The following is a 14,280-nucleotide window of genomic DNA, read 5'->3' on the forward strand; positions in this document are numbered from 1 at the left end:
GCTTTTGCATGTGAATGTACCTAACTGCAGCCGAGCCAGGCAGACCCGGAACTTCCAAGAGAAGGCCCAAGGCCCCGCAGCGGCTTGCATTGCTTCACAGCTGAGCCTCTTCGTGGCTCCTGCTGTGTGGTCTCAGGCAGAGGCTGAATTAGCACCTCCTTAGATCCAGGAGCCACTGTACCCAGTGGTCAGAGGGGGACCATCCAGACGGCAACTCCTCAGATCCATAAGGGACACACTCAGGGAGCAGACTCAGTGAGCACCAAAGCCCCACTGAAGCAAGTCTTGCCCCAGAAGGGTGTCTTCAGCACAGAAGTTCTCCCACTTTAGACACAGCTGATTCTCACAGCCAATTGGCCTGGAGGTCAATTCCTCCCAGTGATTCTACAACAACCAAGGCACCAAGAGTGCACCAAGAGTGTCCACCCCAGGTAACTGGGGAGGCTGAGCTACTGGGCCCTACAGGACACCTGGCACGCAGGGCCACTCTATCAACACAGGGAAGCTGCCAAAATGCGGAGACAAAGAAACAGGTCACAAATGGCAGAAATGGAGGAAAGCAAACGACTGGATATAGAGTTCAAGGCCACGTTTATAAGGTTTTTCAAGAATTTTATGGAAACCGCCGATAAATTTAATGAATCCCTCAATAAGTATAGTGAGACCATGGAGGACATGAAAAAGGACCAACTAGAAATTAAGCATACACTGACTGAAATAAAGAATAATTTACAGAGATCCAGCAGTAGACAAGAGGATCCCAAGAATCAAGTCAAAGATTTGAAATACAAAGAAACAAAAAATACCCAACCGAAAAAGAAAAAAGAAAAGAGATTCCAAAAATATGAAGATAGTGTAAGGAACCTCTGGGACAACTTCAAGCGTACCAACATCAGAATTATAGGGGTACCAGAAGGAGAGAGAGGGCAAGATATTGAAAACCTTTTTGAAGAAATAATGACAGAAAACTTCCCCTACCTGGTGAAAAAAATGGACTTACAAGTCCAGGAAGCGCAGAGAACCCCAAACAAAAGGAATCCAAGGAGGACCACACCAAGACACATCATAATTAAAATGCCAAGAGCAAAAGATAAAGAGAGAATCTTTTTTTTTTTTTAATATATTTTATTGATTTTTTGCAGAGAGGAAGGGAGAGAGATAGAGAGTTAGAAACATCGATGAGAGAGAAACATCGATCAGCTGCCTCCTGCACATCTCTTACCGGGGATATGCCCGCAACCCAGGTACATGCCCTTGACCGGAATCGAACCTGGGACCTTTCAGTCCGCAGGCTGACGCTCTATCCACTGAGCCAAACCGGTTTCGGCAAGAGAATCTTAAAAGCAGCAAGAGAAAGACAGTCAGTTACCTACAAGGGAGTACCCATACGACTGTCAGCTGATTTCTCAACAGAAACCATGCAGGCCAGAAGAGACTGGCAAGAAATATTCAAAGTGATGAATAGCAAGAACCTGCAACCAAGATTACTTTATCCAGCAAAGCTATCATTCAGAATAGAAGGTCAGATAAAGAGCTTCACGGATAAGAAAAAGTAAAGGAGTTCATCACCACCAAACCAGCATTATCTGAAATGCTGAAAGGTATTCTTTAAGAAGAGGAAGAAGAAAAAGGAACTCTTACCATTTGCCACAGCATGGATGGAACTGGAGAGCGGATAAATACCACATGATCTCACTCATTTGTGGAATATAATGAACAACATAAGCTGATGAACAAGGACTGATCCAGAGACGGAGAGGCATTGATTGGACTGTCGGGACTTGGAGGGAAGGTAGGGGAGGGTGGGGGTAAGGGGGAAAGATCAACCAAAGGACTTATATGCAAGCATATAGGCCTAATCAATGGACATGGACAAGGGGGGGGGGGTGAGGGCATGAGCGGGGGGGGGGGGGGAAGAGGGTAACGTGGGGACAAGGACACATATGTAATATCTTAATCAATAAAAAATATATTTAAAAAAAAACAAGAAAAATATTATTTAAATAAGTTAAAAAATAAAAGATTGGTAACAAGGTACACATAAAAAAGGTACGTTCGTTGTTTTGAAATGCTAAGTTCTGGGACAATTTGTTACGCAGCAATACATAATAAATAGTATAATATACACACGGAAAAATGCACAATGATAAGGATAAGGCTTGATGAATGTCACAAAATTAACATACCCACGTAATAAGCACCTAATCCAGAACCGGAACACAGCCAGCCCCTCCGAAACCTCCACGTGTTCCTTCTACTTACACCCCTTCCTCCCGGAGTAACACTGTCTGGACCTTTAACAGCTTTCCTGTGTGTGATCAAGAGGGGAAAACGATGAGAAGCTCCAAGGGAACCCACAAGAACACCAGCATAACTCTAGGTCGATAACAGTTTGTTAAACAGACGGAGAGCGAGTCAGTGTGATACGCTGCTGAGGGCGTGGGCTGGGGGCAGAAGTGGCTGCGTTGGCATCGTGGCTCTGCGCCCGACCAGCTGTGACCTCGGACGGCAAGTCCGTCTGCATCCGCGTGTCTCCGCCTGTAAACGAGAGTGAGGAGACTGCTCACCTCCCACACTTGGTGAGGAGATAAAAGTGGAAATGAGTCTAAGTCAAGAAGAACCATGCACATAACAAGCGCTCAAAATTGATTGCCCATTATCACTACATCGAGGGTAAACATGTTGGATGATGCATTTGTACAACCTATCATTTTGTTTGTTTCAAAGGGACAAACAGTGGAAGGTGAAGGGGGAAGTACAAAGTTAGAGGCTGAAATGAGGCTTTATCAGTGGGTTTTAACTATCAGTGAAATCTCAATTCCCATGAATCCTTAAAAATGGATGCTTGCCCTCTGGGGAGTAAGCCTGTGTCTATGTTTAATTTCTCCCCTCTGTTCCCTCTCTCTGCAGAAGGTAATAAAAGATTTAGATGTAGAAAGCGATGAGGCATTTGGAATGAGACAGAGGCTATAAATAGACATGTCAATGAAATAGGTTAGTGAGGGATCTAGCTCTCAGAGTCTCGGAATCAAAGGCACACATTCTTGTCACCTCTGTGCGCTGACACAGGCATGCTTGTGAGGGTCTCTAGACAGCTGTGTGTATGTTTTCTTACATATGTGAACATGGGTGCATGCATGGACCTGTCCTAGCATATTACTGAGGACAGAATTCTGAGGCATAAAGGGTGTATTTCTGGATAGTAGAGCGATCCCTGTGGACCAGATCAGTGTCCTCCCCCTGACAGTCATTACTGGAGATACCAGAATAAGACATGAGCCCAGCCCTGGCAGGCGGCTCAGTTGTTTGGAGTGTCATCTGTGCACCAAAAGATTGCAGGTTCCAATCCCAGTCAGGGCACATACCTAGGTTGAGGGTTCTATCCCCAGTGGGGGCACGTGTGGGAGGCAACCAGTTGATATCTCTCTCTCTCTCTCTCTCTCTCTCTCTCTCTCTCTCTCTCTCTATCTCTATCTCTGTGTGTGTGTCTGTCTATCTCTCTCTCCCTTCCTCTCCCTCTAAAGTCAGTAAGCATATCCTCAGGTGAGGATTGAAAAAGCAAACATTACTCCCAGACGGTCAACCCCGGTTCTGTAGGACAGTGACACAGCTGACATGTTGACTGTGTGATATTACTGGTCAGTCTGTGAGACCTCGTCAGGACTAAGGCCCATGGTGATGTTCCAACCTGTCAAGTGCTGAGGTCCGCTTAGCTGCTGGTTTCCTGAGCAGTCAGACTGCCATTCCCAGTCTCTGCAGCCGTCCCCTCATGTCCAGCTGCCATCCCGTCACCATGGGGACCGTTCTCTGGGATCCTTGCTGCCCCTCACGTTGATATTGACCACACACTGCCTTGAGCAGTGTTTGTTGAATCACTGTTTGTTTCTCTATGACTGCGACTTCTTCATAGGCAAAGGGCAATGTCATTCCTCGTGTGTCCCCAGCAGCACCCAGTGTGGTGACAGGATGTGAGTGCCACTCACATTCACTGAACAATGCACACTCCTCACTACGCCCCCTGGTGCAGCTGTTTTGTCAGTGCTCCTGTTGGTGGCACCTGGAACCTGAAGTGTCGAGGGAATACTATAGAAATCCGTACCCCCACATGACCTATGACATCTTATAATAAAAAAAGTTCATGCCAACAGGCCTGTCAAGATCGTTACTGTGATTTCAGATTATAGTGATAATAAGAGAATATGAATAATTTCATAAACTTCAGCAAACTAGGCTTAAAAGTGAAATTTCCCTGAGAGTAGACAATGATCTTCCACCAGCCTTCCCAAGCTTGAGACTGTAGACTACATACACCAGCCATTCACGATTTTGTAATTCAGGAAGTTACTGGCCTAGAACAAAGACCAAACTTCGAGAGCCAAGGGATCTTAAAAGTTCTTTTGCTGATTCCTCAGTCCCTCTCAGTCATCTGGGACAGAGTTTTAAAAGTCAGGCTTGCCCAGCCAGCATGGCTCTGTGGTTGAGTGTCGACCTATGAACCAGGAGGTTACCGTTCGATTCCTGATGAGGGCACATGCCAGGGTGCAGGCTTGATCACCGGTGGAGGGTGTGCAGGAGGCAGCCGATCAGTGATTCTCAGCATTAATGTTTCTATATCCCTCTCCCTCTCTGAAATCAATAAAATCTCTCTCTCTCTCTCTCTCTCTCTCTCTCTCTCTCTCTCTCTCTCTCTATATATATATATATATATATATATATATATATATATATATATATAAAAGTCAGGTGTGCATAATCCTCTCTAAGTAAATTCTGCCCCCTTGTGGATTAAACATCCCCAGATAGGAAAACACACTATAGTTGCATGGACCATTTCCTCTTAGTTCTTTCAAAGATGTTAAACCTCGACGGTGTTTAAGAGTAATGTTGACGCCCTGACTGGTTTGGCTCAGTGGATAGAGCATCAGACTGCGGACTGAAGGGTCCCAGGTTCGATTCCAGTCAAGGGCATGTACCTTGGTTGCAGGCACATCCCCGTGGGGGGTGTGCAGGAGGCAACCGATCGATGTTTCTGACTCTCTATCCCTCTCCCTTCCTCTCTGTAAAAAATCAATGAAATATATATTTTTTAAAAAAAGAGTAATGCTGACGCTCTGGCTGGTAGCTCAGCTGGTTAGAACATCGTCCTGATATGCCAAGGTCATAGGTGCAACCTCCTGTCAGGGCACTGACAAGAATCAACCAATGAATGCATGCATAATTGGAACAACAAATTGATCATTCTCTTTCTCTCTCTCCCTAAAACCAATTAATAAAAATGTATGCCCTGCAGGTGGGGCTCAGTTGGGTGGGTGTCATCCTATGCACTGTGTTTAGTCTAAAAACTTCAACCCCTCCATCAGCTCAGGGCTCCGACCCCTCCGTCAGCTCAGGGCTCTGACCCTCCATCAGCTCAGGGCTCCGACCCCTCCATCAGCTCAGGGCTCCGACCCCTCCATCAGCTCAGGGCTCTGACCCTCCATCAGCTCAGGGCTCCGACCCCTCCGTCAGCTCAGGGCTCCGACCCCTCCATCAGCTCAGGGCTCTGACCCTCCATCAGCTCAGGGCTCCGACCCCTCCGTCAGCTCAGGGCTCCAGACCTCCGTCAGCTCAGGGCTCCAGACCTCTGTCAGCTCAGGGCTCTGACCCTTCCGTCAGCTTGGGGCTCTCCCGTTTCCCCTCCCCTTCTAAGGGAATAGGGAGGAAGCTCAGTATCTGCTCGCCCTCCCCCCGGAGTCTGAGGCCCAGGCTGCCACCATGGACCTGCACCATTAATTTTAGGGGCCCTGGGAACAAATGCTCCCTCCTGGGGAAAAATAACAAGTCACCACACGATTCCCCGATGTCTAAGTCCCACTGATCATCTGCAAGCTTCATTTGTTAGCTTTAGCCTTTCTCTAAGTATCAAACATGCGTTTGAGAAGACATCCCAATGTATCTGTCCTTTAGCAGGTCATACTGAACGTGGTTTTTCACTTGTTTTTAAATCTTATTGATGTTTTATAGAGAGGAAGGGAGAGAGAGAAGGGACATTGATGGGAGAGAGAAACATTCCCTGACCAAGGACCAAGCCCGCATCCCGGTATATGCCCTGATGGGGGATCGAACCTGCTGCCTTTTCATGCACAGGATGACCCTCCAATCAACTGAGCCACACTGGCCAGGGTTGAATGTGGTTTTTCTTTTCTGAAGACGTCATAAAGTCTTCAGAGAGAAGACTAGAGTTATTCTGGGGCTGACCAGGAAGGAAAGATGTGGAAGAGAAACTTCCCTAGCTCCCGGTGAGGGCGGCGGGCAGGGGAGGGCAGAGGCTGCGGGCAGGGGAGGGCAGAGGCTGCCCATCTGCTCGAGCTGCTCCTTCACCAAGATCGCTTCTTCCTTCCCGCACTCTGTGCAGGAAAAGCCCTTCTCCCGTCCCAGAACTGGTCAGTCTCACCCCCGAGTCTTCCTCACACTCTTGTCAGAAATGCTCTTCTGTACAAGATGATCCGCTCTCCTGGGTGTGGTCAGGATATGGTTGTGGGAAGAGCAGCTTGCTTTGAGGAGGTGCCTCTTGCAACATTTAGAGGTAAAGGTCATGCTGTCTGCAACTTACATTCAACTACGCTTAGTGCTGCAATAGATGATAGATAGATGATAGATGATAAATAGATGATAGATAGATAGATGATTGACAGATAGAAGATAGATAGATAGATGATAGATAGATAGATAGATAGATAGATAGATAGATAGATAGATAGATGATAGATAGATAGATAATAGATAGATAGCTAAATAGATGCTAGATAGATAAAGCCAATACGGCCAAATATTACCAGTTGTCAAGCAAAATGCCTTTCAAACTTCTCACAATTCTGCTTCACCTCCTCAGCATATTGTTTCTTGTTTTTCAAAGTACAGTGTGTACAGTTATTGTCAATAATAATTACCATTTTGAGAATGTACTGTATACCATGTGCCAGTGCCAGACATCCTTACACCAATCTTTCACAGTGGATGTTCTTATACTCATTTTTCAAAGAAGGAAAAAGACTTAGAGTGGTCAGGGAATCCACTGGTCTTTTGGCCACTAGTTAAAGTCACATCTATCTAACTCCAACGCTCATACTCTTTCTAGTGCTTCATGCTGCATCTTGAATTGCATACAGTGCCCATCAGTACATGGAGGCTGGAGGCTGCGTTAAGTTGGACTAAGTGAACTTCTTAGAAGGGCCCGCAGACACCTCCTGGCCACAACAGCAGGCCAGCCTAGCTCTGTGCACACAAAGGCTTAAAACACTTCCCTATGCGTGTTTCAATGTGAATGAAATAGTCAACTGGTGATAGAAATCGCCTTTTAATAATTTACCATTATCTTCTCAATGAATTCTTCAAAATATGTGACTCAGTTATATAAAAATGTGAGTGTGAAAAAGGTTACTTCTGCCCCCATGTCTTTGAAGGAGGTCGTGAAGTTCCAGAGAATCGTTAGGAAAGGTAAATGCCCCTTAGAGAGAAGCCTTCAGTTAATCTCTGCCGCCGACTGCAGGCTTGTCCTGAGAAGGGCTCTTCTACAGGGAGGCGCCTTTACTGGAGATGCCGCGTGCCCTCACCTGGCGCTGCACCTCAGGCCATGCAATTCCCACTCTGCAGGTGGAACACTGAGGTTCAGGGAGGGGATTCTCCCAGCTCCCCAGGCCCTTTGTTACCCCCCTGAGGTGCACACAGGGAGGCCCACAGCTTCTAGGCTGCACTATGCGTGTGGAGACGTGTGTGTGCTGCCGCCTTCCAGCCCTCCCTTTCCCCCCTTCCCCCCTCCCCCGCCATCAAAGGCTGCAGGCGTCCCTCACACCCAGTGGGGACTGTTCCCTAAGCATCCCTGACACTCGTGGTTCTACCACTAACTAGCTTTGTGCCTCGACATTTCAATTCTCCAGGCTGTAGTTTCCTCCTAATTAAGTCTTGATGAACTTGAGGGCTTTCCTAATGAAGATGAGTGGCTGAATGCCAGGGGACCCAAGGCTGGCCCCCAGGGGTGCAGACTGTCCCTTCCACTTACCCACTAGGGGAGCCCTAGGCGCAGGAGCCCCCCAAGCATTGCCACGCTAGGTTACATGCAGAACCCAGGGCCCTGTCCATTTCTACAGGCCAGGGGTGTGGGTTTAGAAAGCACAGAAGGGCCTGAGAAATCTTCAGGGATCCCAGTGGCCTCCTTGAGCCCGGGGAGCGGAGGCACAGCGAAGAGCAGAGGTGCCGCACTGACCTTGAGGCTCGCTGTCTCGGTGACATCACTTGCATCAGGGAGAGGCCGCCCTGCACTGCCTTATTTAACTCTGGGGAAGGTATAAATAGAGCTTGGCGCTCTGGCAAAGCACTCCCTCCCCCCCCCCCCCCCCCGCCCCCTCCACACACACACACCCGTGTTCATCGACCAAACCTGAGTCTTTGATTCCCTCTAGTGGCTCAAGTCAGCAACTTTCATAACGGATTCTTGCATTTCTTTATTCATTGTATAGGAAGTGCCTACTGTGTGCTCCAACTTGGAGCTGGGTCCTTTAGCTTTGCCAGGGCTGTGGGATGCTGGTTTCATCTGAGCATTGCTGTGTCTAGTGTTCAGTGATCAGGGACAGAAGCCAGAGCTCCCCTCATAAGCTTAGCTTAGTCCCATGCACACCAGCTCATCTCCCTGCTGTTCCGCGGCTGCTTTATGGTGACTGCGGGAGGGTGGGCGTAGACGGTCATTGCTACCACCGAAGGAGGTGCAGGAGGTGCGCCCCAGCCTGCTCACTGGTGCAGTGAGTGCATGGCTTAGATGCAGATCCCTCTGATGAATATTAGGCACCTGCAGTGTGTGAGGCCCAGGGCTGGGGGCCGTGGGAGGCGGTGGTGAGTGGTGCTTAATGTCAAGGCGCTTCCTGGCTAGTGGGAGCGCCAGGTGTCGGGAAGCCACGTGAGACAGGACACGCGTGCACAGCAGGGCTGTCCTGCGTGAGCGTGGCAGTGAGGCAGGTGTGGGGGAGCCCGGCTGTCGCTTCCCAGCTCTGTGACACTGGCGCGTGGCTCACTCCCTTTATGCACGTCCTCGATACACTTGGAGAGTAATCGTTTCTTCATAGACTTGAGTGTTCATTCTCCAGGCCAACCATGCGTCGTGCTCACGTGGTGGCCACTCCCATTGCAGTGCCGAGGTCCAAACAGAAACATGGTTGAGAGCGTCAGTGAGGCCGGCAATGGCTTGTCCGGTGGTTCTGAGGCTGCCCCTCCGCTCAGCCAAGCCACCAGCTCCCTTCTTTGCCGGGGAACTTGGAACCCCCTGCTGTGCTCGGAGATGGAGCCGCTGAGGGCTCCCCCCAGCCAGCCCTGCTCATCTCCCTCACTTCACCTTCCTGCAGCGAGAACACGGCCCCTTCCCTGCCCCACAGATTTCTTGCCCGTCGTGTTGGGAAATGAACACGGACTAAGAGAGGTCGTTTATATGCTTCCGTTGGTCATGACCCTTGGGCTTTAGTGCTGAAAGCCCTTCTCAGGTGGCAGCGATTTTGCTGCAGGAGAAAGGACTTCACACAAGCCCTCGGGCTGTTTTAACTTGGAGGTTGTTTAATGTTGCATCGCGAATGGCTTGAAAGAGATCGTATTTCACACTGTGTTCTTTTTTTAAAATTTTTTAAAAAATTTATTTCAAAGAAAGAAAGGTAGAGGAGAGATAGAAACATCAGTGATGAGACAGAATCACTGATGGGCTGCCTCCTGCACGCCCTACACTGGGGATGGAGCCCACAACCAGGCATGTGCCCTGACGGAATCTAACGATGACCTCCTGGTTCATAGGCAACCTGGTTCAATACTCAACCACTGAGCCACGCCGACAGGGCCACGCTTTTCTTTTCATATATATATATATATTTGATTTCAGAGAGGAAGGAGAGAAAGAGAAGAAACATCAATGATGAGAGAGAATCATTGATCGGCTGCCTCCTACATGCCCCCCACTGGGGATTGAGCCTGCAACCTGGGCATGTGCTCTTGACCAGAATCGAACCCAGGACCTTTCAGTCCTCAGGCCCATGCTCTATCCACTGAGCTAACCACTGGGGCACGCTTTGCTTCGTTATTACCGTGTAAGGAGATAAAGGAAGATCCAGAGATCAGGCACACCTGGAATGCCAGACACATCAGGCCTAGAATCTAGGTGGGGTTTCATCACAGCAATTCGTTGGTCATCAATTCTGTAAATTTAACAGCCAGCAATGCCAGAGCCCCAGCGAAGATCAACAGGAAGGAGAGAGGCGAGCAGGAGGCCCACGCCTCTGACAGGACGTCATTCCTGCAAAGACAGAAGCTAGAGGAAAGAAGGCCAAAGTGGCCGAATGCCTGTGGGCTAAATGGGTATTGGATCAATGGAGGGATGGGATCCTAATGTGCTAACTCAGAATTTTGCTTTGAATAGAAAGGGTTGAAACCACAGGATATGAGAGCATACAGACTGGAAGACAGAGCTGGGAGGACAAGAGAGGAGGTTACCTGTAAGGAAGCAGGGGCTGCTGTAGAGCCCACTTGCTCCCGGGGGGCATGCCTGCACCTCCTCAGGAGTCCCGAGGTCCCCTGGCTCCGAAAGGCCCTGAAGGGTGAGCTGGGAGCCAGCGCCTGTGCTGGGGAGGACGCTAACCCTGCTGTCCCTTTCGGTTTCTGTCCTATTGGAGCCTCTGCTAGCAGGGGAGAGAAAAAACGAACACCAGTATTGTTGACCCGAGTGATTTCATTGTTCGGAAAAACTCCCTAAGGTAGGAGTAGTTGGGGGTGGGGGTGTGCAGGGAAGGGTGATAGGATGGAGGAGCCAGCCTGAGGCCCTGGGCTTCAGCACTTCTGGTCTAGGACTCTCTCAGCCCCGGCTTGCTGGCCCGTTTGCTCCCACACATGGCCATGCAGCTGCAGCTTCTGGATTCTCACCCCGGCTTCCTCTTGCAGTGTCCTGCTGTGTCGGAGCCTTGGGGGCTTACACTGAGATCAAGAAAGTGGCCGAGGAACAGGTCACTCTGCCCTGTCACCATCAGCTGGGGCTGCAAGAAAAAGGCGCCCTGGACATCGAGTGGCTGCTCACGGACAGCACAGGGAGCCAGAAGGCGGTAAGTCAGCCGCGAGGGCCCCGCCTCCCCTCCCCCCCTGCTACGCCCTCGCCTCTCCTCAGCCCTCCCGTGTTTCTCATTGGGCCACAAAGGGCTGGAATTGCTTTTTGCCTTTTTTTTAAATCCTCACTCGAGGATATGTTTTTGACTAATTTTTAGAAAGAGAGGAAGGGAGAGAAGCATCGATCAGTTGCCTCCCGGATGTGCCCCCACCGGGGACCCAACATGAAACCTGGGTTGTGCCTTGACCGGGCGTGGAACTTGCAACCTCTGGGTGCACTGGCCGATGCTCCACACGACCGAGCCCCAGACAGGGCTGGAACGGCTTCCTTTATCCGGCTGGAGATCGAAGGCTCTAGATGGGAAACTACAAACCAGAGAGGGTATTCGGGTCGTGAGGATGAGATTCTGTGTTCTTGGGGGGAGCAGGAGCTGCTGGGAAGCCCTCTGTCCCCTGCCCACCCAGGGAGCCTGCGCCATCCTGTCCTTCCTAAGCAGGGACCAAAGGCAGTGGCTCCTTCTCTGGTCTAGAGGCGGGACTCGGCCTGTGGGCGGGACCTGCTCCGCCTCCTCTGCGGCGCTAGCGCCGGCCCAGGTCCACCTCTGCAGCCATGACTGGCACCCTCTGCGACGGGGTAATGCGGTACACATAGGGCACAGGCGCAGGTGCGGGGCACGCAGGCCATGGTGAACGTGAGCAACTGCCAGCAGAAGGAGCAATGCCAACGCCGCAGCCGGAAACCCAAGGAGCTGGCCGGCTCTCCTGGCAGGCGCTGGGCCGTCTGGCAGCGGGGGGGGGCGGGGGGGGGCGCGGTGGGCAGACTCCTAGCCTTGTGAGCAGAGCTCACCGGGGCTGAGAATAGGTAACCTCTGTTTTACCCTCCCTGCCCTGGCACATCCGGCCACGGGACCTCCCTCCGCCTCGTTTCCCAGCGTAACTATCCTCCTCCCTTTACCCACTGACTTACTGTTTTAAAATATATTTGTATTGATTTCAGAGAGGAAGGGAAAGGGAGAAAGAGAAAGAAACATCAGTGATGAGAGAGTTGTGGATCGGCTGCCTCCTGCACGCCCCACACTGGGGATGGAGTCCAAAATCCAGGCATGTGACCTGACCGGGAATCAAACTGTGACCTGGTTCATGGGTCAGTGCTCAACCACTTAGCCACACCAGCCGGACTGTTTTAATTTTTTGTTGTTGTTGAAAGTTTAGCGATTTAAAAAAATTTCTACAATCTAGGAAAGCTGGCCAGATGTTCCTTTTTCTACAGAACTTTGCTATTTCGCTTCTAAAAAGCGAAAAGTTGTCCTTTCCTCTCTGCTGTCTACTTTTTTGTTATAAGGTGGTTTTTACGAGCAGAAGCTAAGGTTTTCACTGAAAACAAATTACAGGATCCCCGTTGGGGTTTAACCTGCTGAATGGGCTGCCCACATCACCATGGTATCTTGATCCTGTTTGTCATTTTGTTCGGTCATCACCCCATTCTCTGTTGTCTGTAGAGCAAGGTCACCTTAACCTGAACCTGTCTATCCCAACACCTTAACCTGAACCTGTCTATCCCAACAACCTTAACCAGAGCCTGTGTATCCCAACAACCTTAACCCGAGCCCGTCTATCCCAACAACCTTAACCCGAGCCCGTCTATCCCAACAACCTTAACCAGAGCCTGTGTATCCCAACAACCTTAACCCGAGCCCGTCTATCCCAACAACCTTAACCCGAGCCCGTCTATCCCAAAAACTTTAATCCGAGCCCGTCTATCCCAACAACCTTAATCCGAGCCCGTCTATCCCAACAACCTTAACCCGAGCCCGTCTATCCCAAGAACCTTAATCCGAGCCCGTCTATCCCAACAACCTTAACCCGAGCCCGTGTCTTCCAACAACCTTAATCCGAGCCCGTGTATCCCAAGAACCTTAATCCGAGCCCGTCTATCCTTAGAACCTTAACCCGAGCCCGTCTATCCCAACAAACTTAACCCGAGCCCGTCTATCCTTAGAACCTTAACCCGAGCCCGTCTATCCCAACAAACTTAACCCGAGCCCGTCTATCCTTAGAACCTTAACCCGAGCCCGTCTATCCCAACAAACTTAACCCGAGCCCGTCTATCCTTAGAACCTTAACCCGAGCCCGTCTATCCCAACAACCTTAACCCGAGCCCGACTATCCCAACAACCTTAACCCGAGCCCGTCTATCCTTAGAACCTTAACCCGAGCCCGTCTATCCCAACAAACTTAACCCGAGCCCGTCTATCCTTAGAACCTTAACCCGAGCCCGTCTATCCCAACAACCTTAACCCGAGCCCGTCTATCCTTAGAACCTTAACCCGAGCCCGTCTATCCCAGCAACCTTAACCCGAGCCCGACTATCCCAACAACCTTAACCCGAGCCCGTCTATCCCAACAACCTTAACCCGAGCCCGTCTATCCCAACAACCTTAACCCGAGCCCGTCTATCCCAACAACCTTAACCCGAGCCCGTCTATCCCAACAACCTTAACCCGAGCCCGTCTATCCCAACAACCTTAACCCGAGCCCGTCTATCCCAACAACCTTAATCCGAGCCCGACTATCCCAACAACCTTAACCCGAGCCCGTCTATCCCAACAACCTTAACCCGAGCCCGTCTATCCCAACAACCTTAATCCGAGCCTGTGTATCCCAACAACCTTAACCCGAGCCCGTCTATCCCAACAACCTTAACCCGAGCCCGTCTATCCCAACAACCTTAACCCGAGCCCGTCTATCCCAACAACCTTAATCCGAGCCCGACTATCCCAACAACCTTAACCCGAGCCCGTCTATCCCAACAACCTTAACCCGAGCCTGTGTATCCCAACAACCTTAACCCGAGCCCGTCTATCCCAACAACCTTAACCCGAGCCCGTCTATCCCAACAACCTTAACCCGAGCCCGTCTATCCCAACAACCTTAATCCGAGCCTGTGTATCCCAACAACCTTAACCCGAGCCGGTCTATCCCAACAACCTTAACCAGAGCCCGTCTATCCTTAGAACCTTAACCCGAGCCCGTCTATCCCAGCAACCTTAACCCGAGCCCGTCTATCCCAACAACCTTAACCCGAGCCCGTCTATCCCAACAACCTTAACCCGAGCCTGTCTATCCCAACAACCTTAACCCGATCCCGTCTATCCCAACAACCTTAACCCGAGCCTG

At 50.4% G+C, this 14,280-nt stretch overlaps 1 protein-coding gene across 1 annotated transcript in view; it reads left to right on the top strand.

Annotated features, from left to right (window-relative positions):
- LOC118678261 (CXADR like membrane protein) overlaps window positions 1-14,280 on the top strand; it is a 95,377-nt gene that overhangs the window by 58,595 nt on the left and 22,502 nt on the right. The window contains exon 3 of the mRNA XM_036353703.1: window positions 10,945-11,102. Within this exon, the coding sequence (XP_036209596.1) occupies window positions 10,945-11,102 (158 nt within the window). The remainder of the gene's footprint in view (window positions 1-10,944; window positions 11,103-14,280) is intronic.

This window comes from Myotis myotis, unplaced genomic scaffold (genome assembly GCF_014108235.1).
Source record: "Myotis myotis isolate mMyoMyo1 unplaced genomic scaffold, mMyoMyo1.p scaffold_m19_p_20, whole genome shotgun sequence".
NCBI lineage: Eukaryota > Metazoa > Chordata > Mammalia > Chiroptera > Vespertilionidae > Myotis > Myotis myotis.